This window comes from Homarus americanus, unplaced genomic scaffold, assembly GCF_018991925.1.
Source record: "Homarus americanus isolate GMGI-L3 unplaced genomic scaffold, GMGI_Hamer_2.0 scaffold30108, whole genome shotgun sequence".
Lineage (NCBI taxonomy): Eukaryota > Metazoa > Arthropoda > Malacostraca > Decapoda > Nephropidae > Homarus > Homarus americanus.
The window spans coordinates 1,850,452-1,872,770 of record NW_024748109.1 but is presented as its reverse complement, the minus strand read 5'-3'; the positions used below and the strand labels follow the sequence as shown (position 1 = coordinate 1,872,770).

The 22,319-nt window shown below is 36.2% G+C and overlaps 1 protein-coding gene across 2 annotated transcripts in view; it reads left to right on the top strand.

Moving 5' to 3' along the window:
- LOC121880177 (cGMP-dependent protein kinase, isozyme 2 forms cD5/T2-like) overlaps positions 1–22,319 on the top strand; it is a 106,075-nt gene that overhangs the window by 67,467 nt on the left and 16,289 nt on the right. For both annotated transcript variants that reach the window (XM_042387301.1, XM_042387302.1), the window contains 2 exons: positions 10,578–10,755; positions 18,314–18,443. In XM_042387301.1, coding sequence (XP_042243235.1) covers positions 10,578–10,755; positions 18,314–18,443 — 308 coding nt within the window. The remainder of the gene's footprint in view (positions 1–10,577; positions 10,756–18,313; positions 18,444–22,319) is intronic.

Here is a 22,319-nt window from a genome sequence, read left to right as displayed (position 1 = left end):
GGATTATTAACAGTGAGGTAAACACCCAGTTATTACCAGGGATCATTGCTTACAGGAAAATCTCTGTTATGTGTCTTAACTAAAAGGAAATTTAAATGGGTTGTGCAAGGTGTGGTGTATTGCATATTTTATAGAGCATTTTCTGTATTAATTTATTAGTGTGAAGAGTTATTGTATGAAATAACATAGATTAACAGATTTAATATTGGTGCCTTATAAAAGTTTGATCTGGAAGTGTCGTGTAGTTTGTGTGTCATCTGTGCACTGTGATGATATTGTTCAGAGATATTCTCTTTTTGTATGGGATGACACATTATCCTCACTAAATGATTCAGGAATTGTGGTGACAAGATCCTTTGTTAGATTAATCAGCTATTACAGTGTCACATTTTTTGACTTTTTCAGCCAAAGTGCCTGTTCTCATATGTAACATTTGCAAAACATGTCACTGAGATAAATTAATCTTGTGATTGTTTAATTATTCATACACAGTACTGTATAGTTAATATCCAGTAGATTCATACTACCTTATGTATCTCATGTGCAGTGAGGGGGTAATGTTACTCCAGGAAGTAATTTTGTTTGGGATCTTTGGATGCTATTGTTGAACTGTGTGAACATGAGTAAGATGCGACCATCCAGCTTTTCATCTTCTTTAGTTGTAAGAAGCTTGCTGGCTATTACATTGTTTTCAGAAGTTTATTCAGAATTGCTCAGTGCAGGTGCTATTACCTCTCTTGGGACAAACATTCAGATTAATCTAGTTTCATCATGAATGTTTTACAACTACATCACAACATTACAGATAGGTGCTGTCAGTAGGAAGAGATGACGAAACTAAAGTGGTGAACTCCTGGAATAACCGTTAGATAGGGAATGAAACTTTCTTAATGTCATTGATAATTTTTTATCTGATATTATTTTGTTCTAATATGAATACAGTATTGTTTTATAAGGTATGTTTGTATGTTGAAGATATCGTTTCTAATTATAAACGAGATAAATTTGGTTGGTAAGATCAAATAAAATTGAAAAGGTTTTGAGTAGATTTTAGTAATAAAAGTTGCAGGTTTTGGTTGATTGTTCTGGCCTTCCTACTATTTTTTATACCTATACTGGTATTTATCAATAAATTCAATTAGATTACAGAATTTATTTGTTCATCTACTTTAGATTTGAAGGACATATTGTTATATGTTCAGTTACAAGTGGTTGAGAAGTACAGTATGTGTCTTTTCAGTTAGGAAATAATTTTTTTTGAGGTCCTTCCTTTTGTTCTGAGGATGGTTCATGAATCTCTCAATGATTATATTTGTGTTTCTGCATAAGAAGTTATCTTTGCATCCTCTGTCTTCATGATTGACTGATACAGTATTTGATACCTCCCTGAAGAGAGTTATTAAGGATGCTGGTAATTGTATTCCTTCATAAGTGTGTTGCAGATAGAGCTGCTTAGAAGCTCTCCCTTGTCTAAGAGATAGGTATCGTATACATAGAGCAAGAGTTTGTAATTTCTGTGATAGAATTAGTTATCTCAAATTGACCTTAAAGATGGGAAAGCCAGAAGACATCTCTTGTCAAATGTTTCCTAGAAGCTCCACAAGCTGGATACAGTATGTGTTTTGATGGATACATTATGCCAAGAACAGGAGATCCATTTTTTGGAAAGGACAGTGAGCAAGGGGATCTGTTCCTCAACTTTATAAAATTTTATTTTGTAATTCAAAGGAATTTTAGTTTCCCTGTTTTTCCTTAGAAATTTTGGGGATAAGTATTGTAAGCACTATACAGGTATTAGGAAACCAGTCTTAAATAATTTCCTTTGTGGGAATCTCCATGGAAATTTTTTATTTGCAGTACAATTTTTATGCTCTGTCATCATCATAATTTTACAGCCATTTTCCACAGTTACATGAGCTAGATATAAATATTGCAGGAATATAAAATATTATGCTTTCAGAGTGAATACAAGTTCAAGAATCTTTCTCGTGCTGTCTGTTTTTCGGAGTTGCAATTATTAATTGATAATTTTACAATGATGAACAATCGCCGATTTTCACCTTGGAAAGTTCAGTAGAAATAGATACTTGTTCTTGAACCAGAAAAAGTGGTAGCAGATTTATTTATTCTTGCCTCTTTCATGAATGCTGTAACTCATTAAGAAACTGAAACAATTCCAGGGAATTCCTTCTTTGGTAGCTCTTTGATTTGAGTAGAATCTACTTTTTTTTTCCTTCAGTTTTGTCCAGCACCTGTCTAGATTCTTTCTTTGATTCAAAATGCAAGAAGTGAGGAAGGAGATGGTTTCCTGTCCCAATCTTAATTTTTTTAAATCCATATATATATATACAGTGAGTTCTGCTATAACGCGTGTTTTGACAACGCGAATTGGCTCTAACGCGATTTATAAATAGAGGAACGATATTTGTATAACGCGAACGCTTGTTTGCTGTAATGCAATTTTTGCTTACTATTTCTCCATTTTTGTGATATTAACTGTGAATATGGTAAAGAAGAATATCTCCAAGAAGCGTTCTGGTGATCGCATTCCCAGTGATGATCGTAAAAGAAAGGCTATAACCCTTGAAGAGAAGCTCGATGTTATCTACCTCAAAATCACCCTTCTCCCCCATTAAGTTATATTTATATTTTCTCAAGGTAAAGTGTTACATTTACTGTATGATTTCATTATTAGATATGAATGTAACATTTATTTAGACTGTGCTATCCTTTGTGTTAGGCTAACTACTAATTTTTTTTCGATTTCGAGTAGTAATCTGCACCTAACCCTATTTTCTCCATAAGCCCTGTTATTTCTATTACGTGAATTTCTATAACACGATGTTTTACAAGAACACAACTATCGCGTTATAGCAGAACTGACTGTACAGGTTTTGTCAATTCTAGTTTTTTGAGACAGAATTTTTTGCATTCTGTTACAGTACAGTATTGGTAATTAGGATTAGCTCTGTCATCAGGCATTTTATTTGGGGGAACTTCCATGTGATTTGGAATGGATAATACTATTTTTTTTGTTAAGCATTGAATAAGGATCACAGTCAATAATTCTCACAGCATTGTAGTGCTGTGTGGAGTGCAGGGAGGTAATGAGGTTGGTTGTCATTGTCTTTTTATTTTGTAGGTAGAGCAGTTTTAATACTACCATTTTCTAACAGACCCAGTTACACAGATTGCTTAGCCCTTTCACTGTTGCTGCCTTATGGCCAGCACGCGCCCCCTTTACGGTTTTTTAATATTCAAAAACAAAATGCATTATACAGCATGTATCGGTGAAAAAATTATTCCTTTCTGATTATAGAAACGTTCAACTAGTCTCAAACAATCTTCCCTACTGCTAATATGCAGCATAAGAGTCGGTGTTTTATTACAGGGCAGCTCTGCCAGGTGCTCGAGTTGTCTTGTTTCCATTACACCTATACAATGGTATACAAAACTGTTTGTATTAGCACATAGCAAATTGTATAATTTTATATTTTGGGTGAACCTTTATTACCGGTATTTAAAGTATGCCATGTGCTCAGGATAAAAATTCAGTAATTACCAAAAAACATTTTTTAATAATTATTTTCTCGCACTATACTGTAAATACCTCACTTTACACTTTATTTCTTTACATTTTCAGTAATGTTTCTGTGTATGATATGTCGATATGCTTTAAAACATGGTTAGATACACAAAGGGACATCACATCAGCAACATTTATAGGACATTCTTCTTTGTTTGAGGGATGCGTGATGTATGAACACACACGTGTCCTCTTCTCCGTGAATCAACACAAAATATCTCAAACTAATCGTAGTGGGTGTGTACCTACCAGGACTTGGAGTTGAGGTGGAATGAGCCGGTATGCTGTAGTACCAATTGTTAGGTTTTCTTTAATAAATTGTTCCTGTTGTTAAAATATTCAGGGGAATGCTTTCCAGTTGATATTACTTCTCCAATTTTCAAGTCTACAAAATAGTTAATTTTGTGCATAATCTATATAAATATTTCTATGATAATAAATAAAAATAAATAGAAATACTGAACTAAAATTTTTTAACTGTTTCAGCACATGAACCAGGTATTGGCTAGTGTTATTCTATGATATCAGCTTAAACCTCAAACAATCCTTGAAAATATTGTCACTGTACCTGTATATTAATGTTGTTTAAAAAATTCAAACAAAACCTGTAACAAAGCATCAGAAAAATTGTGGAACAGATAAAGTATTAGGAAAAAAATAATTATGGCAGCAATACATGGAAAGTGTTGTGTTGTATAATACCTTGGCTGAGGCAGTGACAAACATATGTTGCACAGAGCTTGACTTGGGTGTACAGGTTAGATTATATAATGCATATCACTTCTCACAACAACAAAAATACTGTAATACTGTAAATGCTGTATATTAAAAGAGATGAGTGGCCTTGTGGGAAGTATCAATACTCCCACATTTGAACACAGGCTCTTTGTCATAGGACTGCTGTTCACAATTTTGAGATCAAATTATTAAATTCTGAGCATTCTACTTGTTACTTTTTACAAATCCAGCCCTGATACATACTAGTCTGATATGATGATGTTAGACCAATTAATACCTGTCACTGAGCTGGTGGACCACAGCCTTGGTAAAGTCTAGCAGTGGCAGCTTATGACCTGCCTTCCCCTTGTGCAAGTACTTACTACTGTATTTAAAAGTGATCTTCATCGTATGGAAGAAAAACTTTTTATAACTTGTTATAATTTTCGTCATACACACAATTCACTTCCATTTATTAGCATGTCTCTTTTGTCCACAAGTCTCATTTTCTTGGTATATAGACAGTACTGTAGTGAATCACAGTACAGGTGTATTGGGTTTTCTCACTTCTATGATCTCTTTTTATCTTTGTCACTCACACCATCTGTGTGAGCACTAGAAAGCATATGAACCACACACTTATCATACCACTTGATGCACAAGATGGTGTTACTGTGCTGTGACACTTGCTCAATGTGTGTGATGCTTGCTAACTATGACATTACTTTTCTGTTTGCTTTGGTAATTCCATTAGGCACCAGTATTACAGTCCAGGTATTACTGAGGCATTAATTAGCCTTCCAAAATCTTTTTGTTAATACACTTTATCATTCATCCAGTATTCTATTAATTTATAGTAGTTTGTTTTATTATTGTGAGCCATGAGTATCTTTGAAAAAAAAGAGAAATTTCATCCCTCATTGGTTCACTCCACTTACCCAGTCTACTATGTGCAGAAAATTATGCCACTGTATCCTTAAGAAAATCATAATTATGATTTGCTTCAGACACTTACAAGGCCACAAGACTGATAAAAAAAATTCCATCATATAATCAAGTTCTTCTGATTCTTCTGTAACGAAACAAGCATCACTCGAGCCAGATTATGTGTTGTCAAACACAAACTGTGCAAGTGTGAATGGAGGTGCAGTCCACTCACTCCCTCATATGTGTCCATGGCTGGTCAGATTCATCTCCATTACTCTCAACTTCATATTCAGATTTACTCTTCTCTAACTACTATCTCTTCCTCTTCATTAAGTCAGCCAATAACACTGATAATGCATTGTTGTCATACAGGTTGCTCTACCATCTTGAGGGGTATTTTCCTATGTCAAAGAAATATAGTTGACCACTACTGTATATGGCAACAAATACTGTACTGTAGTATGTACCAGAAATATTTTGACGAATCATCTTATGCAGGAATTTTGAATGCAAGAAATCTTATATGTAGCAGTCTCAATGGATCCTAAAAATGAGGAGAGACCATATATGTACCAGCCACAGTGAAAGGGTTAGTGGAAGACATTAAGCTATAACTTGAGGATTGACCCTGAAATCTCATTTTATAGCTGTGCTCGAGACTAAGTGATTCGACTGTCCTCCTTCCCAGGGTGACTCATGTTCTTATTAGATAGGGTTATTGGTAATGACTAGACCTCTAGTGGAGCAGTAAGGAAGAGTTAGTTGGTTTTCCAACTGAGAGGATCAGTCTCATTCCCAGGAAGGATTGTGCCTTCTTATCTCAGAGGTGCATGTCACACAGGCAGTGTAAAAGAATCTTGTATAGATACATTTAATTTCAGGACCCAGGTCAAGATCCTCAGTAGTCTAATTAATAAGCCAGTGGTCATGTGGATGAACCAAATCTCGACTCATTTAAGGGTTATGCATATTCTAATCATTTGGAAGCGTAAGTTGGCTCTCCTCAGTAGATTGACAGGAGACTTAAGTCTTTATCTGTCCCTTGAAATGTTCCAACTAGCAATTTGTTGGTTGGTCTGGAGAGATGCTTTCAATCATCGATTGGCTTCTATTCCCTGGTTAATTCCAATAAGGAATAGTGTTTACAGTGGCATGTACCGGTACAGTATTGAGAAATAGGGATCCTCTCTGTCCATTCCTGTAGGATAATTAACTATTGAAATGTTTCTTCTTGTATTAAAACTATTGTGTTCCACTGTGGCTGCTTACTATTATATGGATTATAATTATGAGAGGTGTTCTGTCAAGAGTAGGATGCAAGTATCAGAGAGGACGCTACATCAAGAATCTTTCCATAGATTCTTTATCTGGGTGTTTCTGCACATTTGAACTTAGTTGTAATGTTGATAAAACACCACCACCCTGTAATTTTACCACCTATTCTTCAGGAGGATTGGAGCAAAATTTAGTTATGTTTTTCCTTGACTGGAATAACTTTGGTGAGATCTGTTCCCTCTTCTCGATAGGAGGTTTCATACGATTTATTAACTAAGCCAGTTGAAATTAAATTTTATGCTGTTAGCACTGTTTTGACATGGCAAGTTTTAGTTTCCCTCTTCTTTCAGCTCTCTCAACTTCACTTATGCTTTTTTATACTTCCTCGAGTCAGAGAGTAGATGGGGATGTAATCTTGAGTCCATACTTTCAGGTTTCCAATTGCATGTGTGATTATTATAGGTTCCTGTAGCTCTTCTTTGCTGGAGATTGTTTGGTTTGAGTTACACACTAGGTATGTACACTTTGTTTGAATATTTCTTGGCCCATATTGTTGTTGTTATATTGTTATTACTGCGCTTCAACAATTAAGATCTTTAGCGAGCAATAAGGTTAGTAATTACACTATTACACCAATTAAAAATTGAGGTAAAACTCTCTGATTAGGGTCCTGTATGGATTTCCTTACATTGAAACTTGATGTTCCTTCTTCCAGAGGCCACTGGGTTTTCAAGCTGTTGTAGCCTCTATAGATGATCCAGGCACCACCAGATGACTATGAAATATGAGAGTTTGGACAAAGATAGATTGATTACCAAAATGAGACTCCTTTATGAAGTGTATATACAGTAGCTGCACAGCACTTAGAGCTTTGCTTTTTTCCTCTTTTGTAGCTGACATATTTATATAAATGAAGAATTTCAACCTGAAATCCCATTTTTATTAGCAGAAAATCAGATAGAATGACTTGGGGCCTTTTGTAGAAGTGAGGTTTATCCTGCTTCATGCTTTGTTACGGAGCTTGAATATGTAAAAAAATTGGTAGCACCTGCTATGAGAACCACAACTTGTAAGTTCACAGCCATATGGAAAGTGTAGCTTATCAGACACCCATTTAAAGGCAAAAGTTGCTATAGGAGAGATGGTTAATCTTCAGATTAGCCCCAGCTTTCATACATTAGGGTTTTCCTGGATTCATAAGCCCACAGCCTTCGACAGGCATCTTCACATGTTGTATCCTGGGCAGGTTGTAAAATTGGTTATCAGGATTGGTCCATCAGTTTTTTCCATAATTCAGGAACATAATTGTATGTAAAAAGTATTATTTATCTGGTTTGCCACCTATCAGCTTACTAGCTGGTCAAATTAGTCCCGTGTAGGTGCTGAAGAATGCTGGACTACCCATTAAAAATCTTTGATGCCCTGATTGAAGTGCTGAGAGGCATGCATGCTACTTTTAGTCCCCCTCTGTAATATGAATTTGTAAAATAAAAAGTGGTTTAGTCAGGTATTTTTAAACGTACATAAAATGAAAGTGTATGATATAGTGTTAAATGAAAGTGTATTACTAAATCAAGAATATTATGAAAGTGTGTTATAAAGTGCAGTATGAAAGTACCATATACAGTTTATGATAGTGTAAAATGAACACAATTGGAGTGCCATTAACTGTTAAAGAAATGTTGAAAGACGTAGAAAATACTGGCGATGACCCCAAGAGATAAATTAAACTTGCCCTGTAATTAGGTGTCATATAGTGGCAAATTTATTCCACAAATTGAACATTAAAAACCACAAATACTGAGTAGTATGGTAGAGTAATGAAGAGATGCCAAAATGTATAAAAAAATAAAATTAATATAACAAATAGAGACATTCGGTACAGTAATGGGGGTTCATAGTGTGTACAGGTTGTACCTCTCTAGTCCGGCATTTTGTGGTCCAGAAACTCCCGTGGTCCGGAACGAATTTAGTTTGTCCAATAGGTAGATACGCAGCTTTTTTTTATTTTTTTTTTTATTTTTTTTTTTTTTTACTTATCTGAATTATTATTACAGGAGTATTACATTTTTGCCCCTCAGGCCCCAATGTGGGTCAGTGACCTATGCCCGGGTGGGCTAATCCCCTTAAAAAAACAAAAAAACAAACAAAGCCGCGGGAAATTAAGGTTTGTTTACATCCAGCAGCTCGGCTGCTCTCTCTCTCTCTCTCTCTCTCTCTCTCTCTGCTTGTCTATACAGAGTACAACATTTAACCCTTCAATATATATGAGCAGTAAATAAGTGTTGCTTTCATATTCTTATGTAGAGTAATGACGATATGTTTTCACATGTGCGCACTTACATACTCGCAGTCTCACTTTTTTTTTTGCCATTAATGGTTAGCTACTTATATTGTTCCATTTATTAACATTAAATAACATTACAGGTACTTCAAACAACCATATTAATTTTTTTTACATTAATTTTACTACAGCTAAACTCAGGGTCTTATTTTCTTCAGTTTTATATGTAGAACCAATCAGTCACTGGTTTCGTAAGCTTTAACATAAACAATGCCGGCAGCCGTCTCGTCTCCTCTAATATTCCACGTATTATTAATAAATTGTATTGGTAATTTTGTACACACACACATTAATTCAATAAAAACAAATTCAGAAACATTAATTAAAATATATATGAACAGTAAATAAATGTTGCTTTCATATTCTTATGTAAAGTAATGACTATATGTTCTCACGTGTGCGCATGCGCACTTACATACGCGATCTCTCTTTTTTCTTTACCATTATCGTTAGCTACTTCTATTGTTCCATTTATTAACATTAAATAACATTACTTAAAACAACCATATTAATTTTACTACAGCTACAACCAAGGTCTTATTTTCTTCAGTTTTATATGTAGAACCAGTCAGTCACTGGTTTTGTAATCAACGAAAACAATGCTGTGTCATTTCCTCTTGTGTTTTAATATTCTACGTATTATTAATGAATTGTATTGCTCATTTTGCACACAAACATTAATTCAATAAAAAAGACATCCAGTAATAAACAATAATGAATCTTTTGTACATAAGAGAAATGACGCTGTTTACACAATTATGCACGTCGTCTGCACGTTGGCGGGCCGTTCAAACCCGTCGAAATTCAAGTTTCCGCCGTCAAAATTCAAGTTTCCGCCATCAAAATTCAAGTTTCCGCCATCAAAATTGTTTTTTATTTATTTTTTTGTGTTCCAATAAAATACGTTAAGAATTAAAAACTCGCGAAATTTGAGAAGCTACTATACGACATTTAACCCTTCAATATGTCTTCAAGGAGACCATGATGCAGAGAAAGTGGTGCTAGTGCTTCCAAGCATAAGCACAAGTCACTATCTATCCAGGAAAAGGGTGAATTTCCATGGTCCAGCAATTTCCATGGTCCGGCACCGGTCAGGTCCCGAAGTTGCCGGACTAGAGAGGTACAACCTGTACTGTATAGTGTTTCAGGTAGGCTTAGGAAAAAATTTAGACAAGAAGTATAACACATGGGTTTTAGTGGCAATATTGAATGTGCATTCTACTTTTCAAGATATTACAATATAAAATAATTTTAATTACACAGTAGTTGGTATTATGCTTGAATGATTGTGTCTGTCTGCAGTGTATATGTGGTTAGTATGAGCAAATGGAGATATTTATTAACATTAAAGTAATCCTTCACACCACTGACATTGTTTTACTTTTAGTACAGTAATACCTCAGTATGTTATTAGTGTGAGCTATAAGTAAGTTATCCTATATATTTGGGTAATTTACAAGCACGAAACTTGACACCATATAGAACAGACTCAAAGTAAAACTGGCAATGCTTTATCATTAACAACAATTGGGATACATGTAATGGCATTTACACTAAACCCATGCTAGCAGACTAACAAATGCTATAGTGAAGCTCCATTTATCCCATTAAGGTTACAGTATCTTAAATTATTTCATCGCTTGTTTTATATTACAGTTTTACAATTTTCATTACTGTATTTATCAAGCCACCTTGCCTTTTACAAAAATTTCCTTTTTGACATTTCAGAGATAGAGGCAACTTTGATGACCCAACAACCAGGTTTTACACTGCCTGTGTTGTGGAGGCATTTGACTACTTACACTCGCAAGGAATCATCTACCGTGACCTCAAACCAGAGAATCTACTCCTTGATCTCAATGGATATGTTAAGCTTGTAGATTTTGGATTTGCAAAGAGATTGCAGGTTAGTGTCTACACAAGTACCTGAAGCGTTCAAGGCCTTTGCTTCAGTTGTGTTAGTGTACCTACTGTATATCTTAACTTACTACACCTTTATAGTTTCAGTTTATATAATGTATTTATTGTAACAGCAGTACAAGCCTTCTGAAGTATCCTTGACCTCATCATGTGAGATAATATTTTATTCAACATACCCAGTACCATTTGCCACATGTTACGATAGGTGGCAGAGCCTGTCCTATCCAAAGAGCTATACTATATACAGAGTGTAGTATCTTGCGTTATTTAATGGGAGAATGACAAGCACATGGTCGGTCTGGCTGGGCGTTTATTCTCTTTTCGTGGTTACAACGTGCCTAACACATTTCGTGTTTACACAAGCCTAAACACTTTCTGACTTTGGTAAGAAGTAACATAATATATAATATATATATTCAATAAAGGCAGCATATAAACACACATATATATTACACAGAGTATGTCTGTAGAGGAAGGGACATTCCTCATTAGCAACGATGTTACCTCAAGTACAAGTTGTTCTATTACTTTTACTTTTATCCTCTTCGCCACTGATCAGCTCGTTAGCCACTTATGTGGTCAGTCACGTCTCTGTGGCTCCTGAATTTATCTGAACCTACTCTAGTGTTGGTCAAGTCTGGTCTTGAAAAAGCTCACACTCGGTGCCGTCACAACACACACTGGCAGATTGTTCCAAGAGTTCACAATTCTCACTCTAAAAGTTTGTCCTCACAGTTTTCTGAACTTGTAGCTTTTTCAACCTTGAGCTGTGACCCCTTTAATGAGTTGTTCTATCAAATCTTATTAAATTTTATTAAGCTTTAGATAAGCTTTGATAAATAATATGAATATCTCTGTTCATTTACTTATACACCCTGATTGGATCCTGTATAAAATGTTCATGCTTAGGCACATGTATTTGCAATCCCCCAGTTAAAGAATTACATTCTTTTTTTTATTTCTTAACAAAAACTTTTGTTTCCAGGGTAAGAAAATTTAAAAAGAAATTACTTGTTGATCATTAGGCTATTATAGTTGTCTTGAAATGTTCTACGAGTGTTTAACATAACCATATCTAGTACACGTTGTGCTGATTTCTGAGCTAGGTACAGTACAATACTGTAGTATGTTCTTAACCTATATCTGATGTGACAGGTAAGAATTTGTGTGGGTTCAGTATATACTATACAGTGGGGTCTAATTTTGCATGGGTATATTGTACTGGTACGCATCCGTGCATCTGAAATCCGTGCAAGCGATGCCCTTTATCACTTGTTAAAATCACTACATTGTATTGGACTTGCCAGACCTTTACTCTAGAATTACCTTTAGTTCTGTGGGGGACGATGGAAGTCTGAGGCAGGGGGTGAAGGCTATATATATATATATTTTTTTTTTTTTTTTATGGGGAATAGCCCACCCAGACACAGGTCATCGACCCACAATGGGGCCTGGGAGGCAAAAGAATATGAGGAAAAAGAAATTAAAAACAGAAAGAAATTTTTTTTAATTAATCTACACCACGAAGATGCCAGAAAACCAGCTTTTTAAAGTGAGACAGATGGTATGAGTATGGAAACACAGAAGAAGGCAGAGCATTCCACAGTTTGGCTGTATGATGAAAGAAGGATGTACTATAACAGTGGGCACCGCATGCAAGACGAGTGTTACAAACCCATGGCCTTGCCAGCGGTACACAGGTTGCCAAATCCACCGAAAATTGCCAGTTAAAGTACCTGTAAAAGAGAGGGAGTGAAGCAACATTGCCTTCAAAATCGACTACAGACACATGTAGAGTGACCAGCTTAATCACCAATCTCCAGAACAACAGGTTGCCTGGATTCTCCTTTATCTTCTTCACATGTTGAGGCATAAAATAGGTGGTAATTAGAGCTTTGTGGTGGCATTTAATAAACTCCTGGTGACATTGCCTGTAGGGTTCCACCAAACTGTCGAACTGTGCACCGAGTTCGTCACTGTGTTGCTGGCTGGGCTCAACACTCATTAAGGCATTTTTTAGTTCTTCAACCTTGCTGAGAAATTGCATCACCTGCTGCTGAGTCATGCTTCCCCTTGTCTGCTCTGGTACTGCCACACCACTAACACTTCCTTCTGCTGCCTCAAACTCACTCTACTCCTCTTCCATCTCCTGTAGCATGTTGTCTGGTAAAGTGGTTTCCCTGTTCACTCCAATAAATTCTCTGTCAACACTTGAGTGTTGGTCACCTCACCTGCCATAGGCAGCAGCTTCCGTCACATATGTTTCAACGTGGCTACTGTTGTCTCTCGCTGTGCTCCAAGTTATTAACCGCAATTCTCACACTGAACTCCTTCTAAAACTGGAACACAACGTCCCCTGGCTCTTCTTGTGATGTGATACAGTAATACCTGCACCATAAGAAGCCAATCATACGAGAATATAATACAGTTAGTGAATACAGTAGATAAAAACAAACTGGCAAATGTTGCGCAGCCAGTCCCACCCTCACTTGTGGAGCCATACACGCATGAGAGGGCATCTGCCGGGACATTTTCTTTGCCAGGACAGTATATTATGTCATTGTTGTAGCAAGAGAGTTCTATGCGCAATCTTGTCATTCTTGATTTTACTGGCAGCTTTGGTATTGAGCATGAAGGCAATGCTGCGCTGGTCAGTTATGATCTTAAAATGGCGGACGACTAAATAATGGATCCATTTGCTGAGAGCTTCGACTATAGCGTATGCTTCCTTTTCAACTGATGAGTGCTTCTGCTCACAGTTAGAGAGTCTGTGAGAAAAAGGCAACAGGAGTTCATTCTGAGTCAAAGTAGCAGCTATTGCCTGCTCGGAAGCCTCAGTTTTCACAATGAATGGACTAGCAGAATCTTTGGCTTGGATCACTGAATCAGCAATATACATCTTTAGGGTTTCAAAGGCTTGGACAGCAGTGGGATACGAGGAAAATCCATTGGTGTGGGCAAGTGGGAGAATTTTCTCTGAGAACTGTGGTATCCAGTGGGAATAATGAGCTAGCATCCCCATAGTCCTACAGAGGGAGGCGGGATCTTTTGGCAAAGGCAGTTTCATCAGAGGCTCGAGACGTTCAGGATCGAAACGTATCTCACCATCGCATATAACATACCCGAGTAACCTGATGGAACTTATAATAATCTGTGGTAACACGGTAAATCAGGAAAATATTCATTAACTAACCTTCTGTTTAGATTCTAAGGGCCAGCCATGAGTCAGAATAACCGCCGGGCCAAGGACCACTGTAGGGGGGGGGGGGTAGTATGAACAACAACTAGCTGCCACCATGCGAGGGCTTGGCACTCTTACAACTTATGTTGATACTCTGACCTGGTAGCGTGAAGTGAGAGGAAGGCCCATGGGTACATGTAAATATAATATCGAGTATTAGGGAGAGAACAATGGTGAATACTATAGGTGAATCATAGACCCACATACAACTACAATGTTTATTAAGCACAAAAATGGTTACAGAAAAGACGTTGTATTCTTCCAAAACAGGAACTCCTGGTACCATGCCCTCAGGCTCAATTTACTTACACCACTACTGGGTGTACACACACCAAAATGCACAAACTCTTACAGCACCTTAGTACCAACAAAACCAGTGACACCTGCCAGTACAACACTCAATACCCCAGGGGCAACACTCCAGTGGCCGCCAAGGGAGTCTCATCACCAAGTGACACCTTCCAACACCCCGATAATTCCGGTGGACTAACACCACCACACCAACAGCCCCACCGAGTTATGTACTGTACTCATCCACCAATGATGGGGCTGGCAGTAGTTTGGGGGCTTGAAGATCCGGGTTCACCACAGGGGCAGGGCATTAGGGGAATACCACCCCCTATGGGGCCCATGGGTGGTAGTGGAGCTTCTGACGGTCGGGGTTCAAGGGGACACCCGACTCCACTGGACCTCAGACATCTCCCAAGACTAGTGGATGCGGCATCCACGCTACAGACACTGCCTAGGCTGCGTTAGGGACCTGTGGGAGGGAAGCTTGGCGGCTCACTCAAGGTGTATAACGAACCTCAACGTTTCAAAGGGGCATTAAGTAAGGACATAAAATACTTCACTCAAAGCACATTAACTACGTTACTTTAACACTTGTAATCAAGCTATTAATTAGGTCAAATCACTTAAAAATGGCGAATTACAACACGGAGAAGGTGGAGTGACCTACCTGTGGGAGGGAAGCGTGGCAGTTCACTGATTTGAAAACCAACCGCTGCTTTCCACCCCCACTAAAGTCACAGATTCCACCTACTCAACCATTTCACTGAATTACGTTACTGTAACACTCTGACGTTTGAAACCGAGACTACGAACTCAGTTTCATTCCCTACTATTATCTTTACAAACAATGCTCTGGCTGAGCAATCAAAAGCAAGAATTAAATTGATTACAAAAGGTTGGATGGCAACAGGTACCAACACGCAACGCCTTGCTACAAACACGAGGGGCAGATTTCAAAAGGTTCCCTTCAGAATATTAACTCATTCCTCAGTTAACCTCCCTACCACAATTTCACTATGATTATCAGTCTCTGATATTCATAGGTGAAAAAAAAGGTTTACAGGGTCTCGGTAGCAGAAACAGTTTACAACTTCGGTCAACAAACATAAGACATCTCGATGACGTCATCAAAGAAACAGGGAGAATGGAGGACATTCCCACTGGGAGACTCAGAAGGTTTTGTGGACGTGTAAGCGTAATATGGATCATTAGTTTAACAGGGTAGCCGTCATTCCGATCATGACACCACTGGTATAAAAAAGACGAGGGATCCTTTAGTATAATCCTATAAATTTTCCATAGAATACATAATTATTTGTAGCTAAATAATAAATAAATATTACCACAATGCTATATCGCTACCAGCACTACCCATGGCTTTCCATGTAAGCTATAACTATGGTCACATTTCAACCAATCAAGTAAGCAATAACTGTGTACACAAGACTTGCATAAAATGAAACCCCACTGTATAAAGATCCATTTATGTATGAGGACCCCATATCTACCAGCTGGTTTATGTGTGGAAAATTTGCTCCAATGTGAGTCAGTATGCTGTGACCTCTAGGTAAGGAAATCATTAAATATATCTTTAAGTCAACCATTTTCATATCTAATCTAGCACATTTCCTTTGTCTCATCTTTACATAACATTACTATTGTTTATATTTTTTACTATTTTTAGTTTCTTTAATTTTATTTCACCTTTGTGTCACTATTAGAGGCAATTCAGAGTAAAAAAAAAAAAAAAAAAATTGGGGGGAATGTTTTGAGACGTATCACAGGAATGTGTCAAGTATATTAAGAAGGTGATGACTGTACTTTACATGTATAAGTTTGGCTCATCTATGGTGTCTATAGCAACCCCTTCTTTTTCAGTACAATATTAGATTGTACTACACATTCAGTGCACATTCGCTCCAAAATGTATCTTTACGATTTTGTGTGTGAGACAATATGACACAATGGATGAAGAATTTTGACAACCTTACCAAGACAATAAGAGTTGCAGTGTTCATTTTGAAATTGCTTGGACTCCTCCGTAAAGATACTTTTTGGAACAAGTGTACATCATCAGGGAGCAAATTAAATGAAACCGTATCACATCACTTGTGAGACTGAAGACTTCCATAACACAATGCAAATGTAAAATTACATAAGTGTTTGTATTTTTCCCCCATTGCTTTAAATGTTTTGTATTTCATTTATCTTTTAATGTGTCACCCATTGATCATCGTCACATTATGATAACTGTTGATACATCCTCATAAGTGGCTGGAGTGAGTGTAGACAAAACTGAGTAATCCATGCTCTTTTAAATTTTGAGGATAATCTGCCTCACTTACCCAGAAATTTAACATGAGTTTTAGTCAATTTTTAATTGTTGAAATTAAAAAAATAAAATTAGGGTTTATTGTACAGTAAAAGTCCAAAAATCCGGACTGCTTGGGGATTGGGTCGGTCCGGATTTTCGGATTTTCCGGATTCTCAGGCAGTACTTTTAAAATTAAAATTTAAGGAGGAATAAAGAAGAGATGAACAGGTACATTTTGATAGTTTATTCATTAGCAAATATAGCATGCTTTATTTATCAAAACGAGCAGTTTTAATGAAAAAGCTGTGAATTCTATAATTTTATTCTTTGCCTTTTTGATATCATAAATTGTAGACTTTCCAATGTTGTATTTTCCATTAGAACAGCATTGCTCACACCACGTACTAGTTTCTTAATTATTTCAAGTTTGTCACTCAATTTCAACGTGTTCTTCTTTCTCTTCACACAACGAAGTTTATCTACTTTAGGAGCCATTATTATGGGCTTGTACAGTAATCTGTAAATTGAAAGAGTAGGAGTCAAAATATTGTTCTATTCATACTGTGCTTGATATAATGCATTCACGGAAATGTGATATTTTTGCTAAAATGACGTACGTATTACAGTGGAAAGTGGGATCAAATCGTGACGAAAACAATGACTTTCGTTTTCTTTCGTTCAAAAGAAGTTACCGTAATCACTTTTCGAATGGTTTAGTTAAAAAACTGTTGTACTGTATTACAATAATATTCTATCCTAATTGACTTGAATAAATACTACGATACCATATTTCTGAATATTTTCATTAAAATCCATCAAAATCATTTTCTTTGTCATCGTCTGCAGCACCAAACAGCTTCTCCCAGTCCTCTCCTTGAACAGGGCTAGAGGGTACGTGTTTTTCGAATCGTTTTCAGTTAAAAAACTATTACATCACACGTATATTTTACCTAAACTGCGCCTGAATGAATATATTCTCGGAAATAAATAGTAGTTTTGCTGAAACATGATGTATTTCAATGTAAAATAGGATAAAATACATGTCGAAAACAAAAGACTTTACCTAAGCTTCCGATGTTCTTGAGATGTTACTCGTTTTTTTAATAGTTTTCGGTTAAAATTCTGTTATATTACAATGATATTCTATTCATACTGTGCTTGATATAATACATTCACGGAAATGTAATATTTTTGCTGAAATTACGTACGTATTACAGTGGAAAGTGGGATAAAATTGTGACGAAAACAATGACTTTCGCTTTCTTTCGTTCAAAAGATGTTACCGTAATCGCTTTTCGAATGGTTTAGTTAAAAAACTGTTGTATTACAATAATATTCCCTCCTAATTGACTTGAATAAATACTTGAATGGAGTATATACGGTATGTTGTCACAGTTTGATTGCTCGTTTTAAAGTGGAGACCACTTGGTCGCTTGTTGTCGCTGTGCAGCTGTGGCGCTCACGCATGCGCACATACACACAAAAGCCCGCTAAAAAAAAAAAAAAAAAATTAGTTTTCCAAAAGTCCGGATTCTCGGGTGGTCCGGATTTTTGGCATCCGGATTTTTGGACTTTTACTGTAGTTGTTTTTAAATTTTCAAAACCATAAACATTTAATAGTGTTTGTACTTACTTATGGGAAAAGAAAAATTATACAGTACTGTGTAAAAGACTTATGCATTCTCATCTGTATTGCAGGTTGGAAGGAAAACTTGGACATTCTGCGGCACCCCAGAATATGTAGCACCTGAAGTTATTCTAAACAAAGGCCATGATATCTCAGCTGACTACTGGTCCTTAGGAGTGCTAATGTTTGAGCTTTTAACAGGTAAGAAATATGAATTGTATAAATTTTGCTTTAAAATGTTAAACTAAATGTTAGGGTACTCCAATTTGGAATTTGTTTATTCCTCAATTTAAAAAAAAAAGGATGCTTTCCTAAAAACTTTTCATATAGTGAAATTTTTTAACTTATAAAGGCTTTTCCAGTTACCTTAATTTTAAAGGAAAAATTGGGGAAGCATTCTGGACAGTCTTCCCAAATTTGTAAATTCCATTTAAAAAACTCATTGATATTAAAGGTAAAAATATATGAAATATGCAGTAAAAAAAATCGTAAATTTAGTTCAAAGAAAATAAGTGCTGAAGGGTAAAATATTAATGTGCATGCCTTCCATAATCTCTGGTGAGGCTTTACTCAAAGAGGAACAAAAGAGTCCAGTCACCAATTGTATGTAGATTTATATTTGGATAACTTAATAGCTGGTCAGGTTGTATTGAAAAGAACCATTTATAAAATAAAATACAAAATATTACTGTATATACGTAAGGTCAGTTTGAGCTTTTTTCTTCAAATTTTTATGCAATAAGTAAGAATCAGAACTACATAAGCATAGTATTTTTGAGGGGTTAAAATTTATGCACCATAGTAGGCTAACTTTACCAGTAAGCTTCTTTATCCTGGGCTTGCCTGCCATACCCCTTGATTCTTTCTTTTATGTTGCTGCATGAAGAGGAGAACTTCATTCACTATACAGCACTGTATATGCCACTTTACATCTACAAATACCTGATACAAATGAAGATTTACAGAAAATTTATGTTTCATTTGTATTATTAACATCATTGTCAGAATTTTTCCCAAGTTAGACTCGTCACTTTAGCTTTATCCCCCTAGTCCTCTCCCTACCAGGCAGAGCTGTGAGGTGTTATGGTTATTTTTCAACTCATAATTTTGGGTAGATATAATGTACATAACTTTTTTTTTTTTTTTTACTTAGGAACATGCACCCACAATCGTACATACATACAGGCATAAAGTAATGGCCTACACAGCAAGTCAAAAGATTGAAGCAAGCTCATAACTCCCTGTACTTTGTTTCCCAACATTCATAAATTGTACCAGCTCCCGTTCTTGTGTTATTTAACAATTGTGTGATACAGTTGTACCCCACTTAACGCGGTCAATTGAACCCAGAGGGTCCCGCGTTAAGTGAAAACCGCGTTAAGTGAATAACAGAACATATGGGATTAATTCCAATAGAACCCAGCCCGACCCCCAAACTCCACTTTTTGACGACAAATAACTATGTTGTAGTAAAAATAACATCTTAATTTTATGATGGTACATGCACACAATTAATACTTAAGAGAAATAGAGAAATACAGTCGCCAAGTTAATGTCCATTCAAATAATGGACTCAACTCCCTCCCCCTCTTCTCACACTACACTCACTGGCTCTTCCCTCTGAGAAATTTTTGGGGGAAAACCAGGTATAGTAATAAATAATTCCTCAAACTAAAGTTAGGATAATATAATTGACATTGCTGGATTCCTTGTAAGACCAGGAATATTTTGAATATAAATGTCATATATTTTTCACAAAAGATAACATATTTACTCAGAATAAACTTTACATCTAAAATTTGTATGTCTAATGCAAAATCTATGATGTTTATATTCAAAATGATCAGCAAATTGTAAGAATTCCAGCAATGTAAATTATATTCTGGCCGGATAATTTGTATGAATTTTATGAGCTAAAACAAATATCTTCAGTTAATAAAAAAAAAAAATATTCTTCGACACTATCTGTCAATCAAAGTACCCCACCTTGCCTTCCCCACCTCTTCCAACCGCGTGGTCAGTCCCAACCCTCCCCCCACCCCCCACCAATCCTCCATTCAAGAGTTTTTAACATTTAGTATTAAGTAATACCTCAGATTAAAGTTAGGATAATATAATTGACATTGCTGGATTCCTTGTAAGACCAGGAATATTTTGAATATAAATGTCATATATTTTGGACAAAAGATAACATAATTACCTAGAGAACAATTTTTATCTAAAAATTGTATGTTTAATGCAAAATATATGTTGTTTATATTCAAAATGATCACCAAATTATAAGAATTCCAGCAATGTAAATTATATTCTGACCGGGTAATTTGTATGAATTTTATGAGCTAAAACAAATATCTTCAGTTAATAAAAAAAAAAATAATTCTTCACGGGGTAACAGATGGTCGGTCGGTCGGTCCCTCCCTCCCCCCCACCCCCCACCAACCGTCCCAAGGAGATGTGTGGGATAACCACTAAATTTTAATAAATAATACCTCAAACTAAAGTTAGGATAATATAATTGACATTGCTGGATTCCTTGTAAGACCAGGAATATTTTGAATATAAATGTCATATATTTTGGACAAAAGATAACATAATTACCTAGAGAACAATTTTTATCTAAAAATTGTATGTTTAATGCAAAATATATGTTGTTTATATTCAAAATGATCACCAAATTATAAGAATTCCAGCAATGTAAATTATATTCTGGCTGGGTAATTTGTATGAATTTTATGAGCTAAAACAGGCAGTCAGGCAGGGTGGCGGGTGGGGGGTGGTGCGAATCTAAAAATAGCTCTCGAGCCGGACACTCACCGCGTATATGATGAAAAATGCCGCGTTAAGTGAAAGTTCAGCTTTGGCAAGGCACCGCGTATATGCGAAAACGCGTTAAGTGAAAGCGCGTTAAGCGGGGTAATACTGTATATGCAATTATGTTCAAAATCACAGTATAGGTACACATGATCATGCTGATTCCGAATCTATCATCCACAGTTCGATTGCAGAATAATTAGAGGTCATAATGATGCTTAGAATATTTTAATTAATTTTTTTTCAATGCTTATTTCAGTACTCGCCAACTATTTGTTTCCGAGGTGATTGGTTGGCATTTTTATTTTTTTCTGGATGTACATTACTACTAAAATTAATCACACTAAATTTCAAGTCTGAGAGAAAATCATATTTGGGTAAAGAAACACATAAGGGTCCCCCCTAACAGTTTTTTCAGGGCCGATACAAAGTGCGATATACAGTCGGCCCTTAACATACGCGGGGATTAGGTGACATAGATACCCGTGAATGTTAAAAATCCGTGTACTATTGCTGCCCCACCCCCCCTAAAAAACCCCTGGCCCCCCATGTCCTTATTTACCGTATATACCTGTGTGTAGTTCGAATTTTTAAGACCAAATTATTTGGCAAAAAATTGGCGGTCGACCTCTAAAAGGGTAATAGTTTCTTTAGGTTGAAAAATATTTACCAGTAACTACCAGTAAACAATGGAAACGACGCAACAACGCACCACCAGTTGTGAGTGTTGGTACTGTTGCCAGGGCAGATCTCTTGCGTCATCATAGCAAGCCTGAAGCATTTTTTTCAATGCTTATTTCAGTACTCGCCAACTATTTGTTTCCGGGGTGATTGGTTGGCATATTTATGTTTTTTCCTGGATATATTTTATTGCTAAATCTAATCCCACTAAATTTTAAGTCCGAGACAAATTCATATTTGGGTGAAAAAACATGTAAGGGTCCCCCCTTACAGTTTTTGTTCAGGGCCAAAACAAAGTGTGATATATGTGATTTTGTTCAAAATCCCAGTTTAGGTACTCCTGAGCATGCTGATTCCGAATCTCATATCGACAGTTGGATTGTGGAATAATTAGAGGCCATAATGACGTTTAGGTTATTTTAAATTTTTTTCAATGCTTATTTCAGAACTTGCCAACTATTTGTTTCCGAGGTGATTGGTTGGCATTTTTATGTTTTTCTGGATGTACATTTTTACTAAAATTAATCCCACTAAGTTTCAAGTCTGAGAGAAAATCATGTTTGGGTGCAAAAAACATGTAAGGGT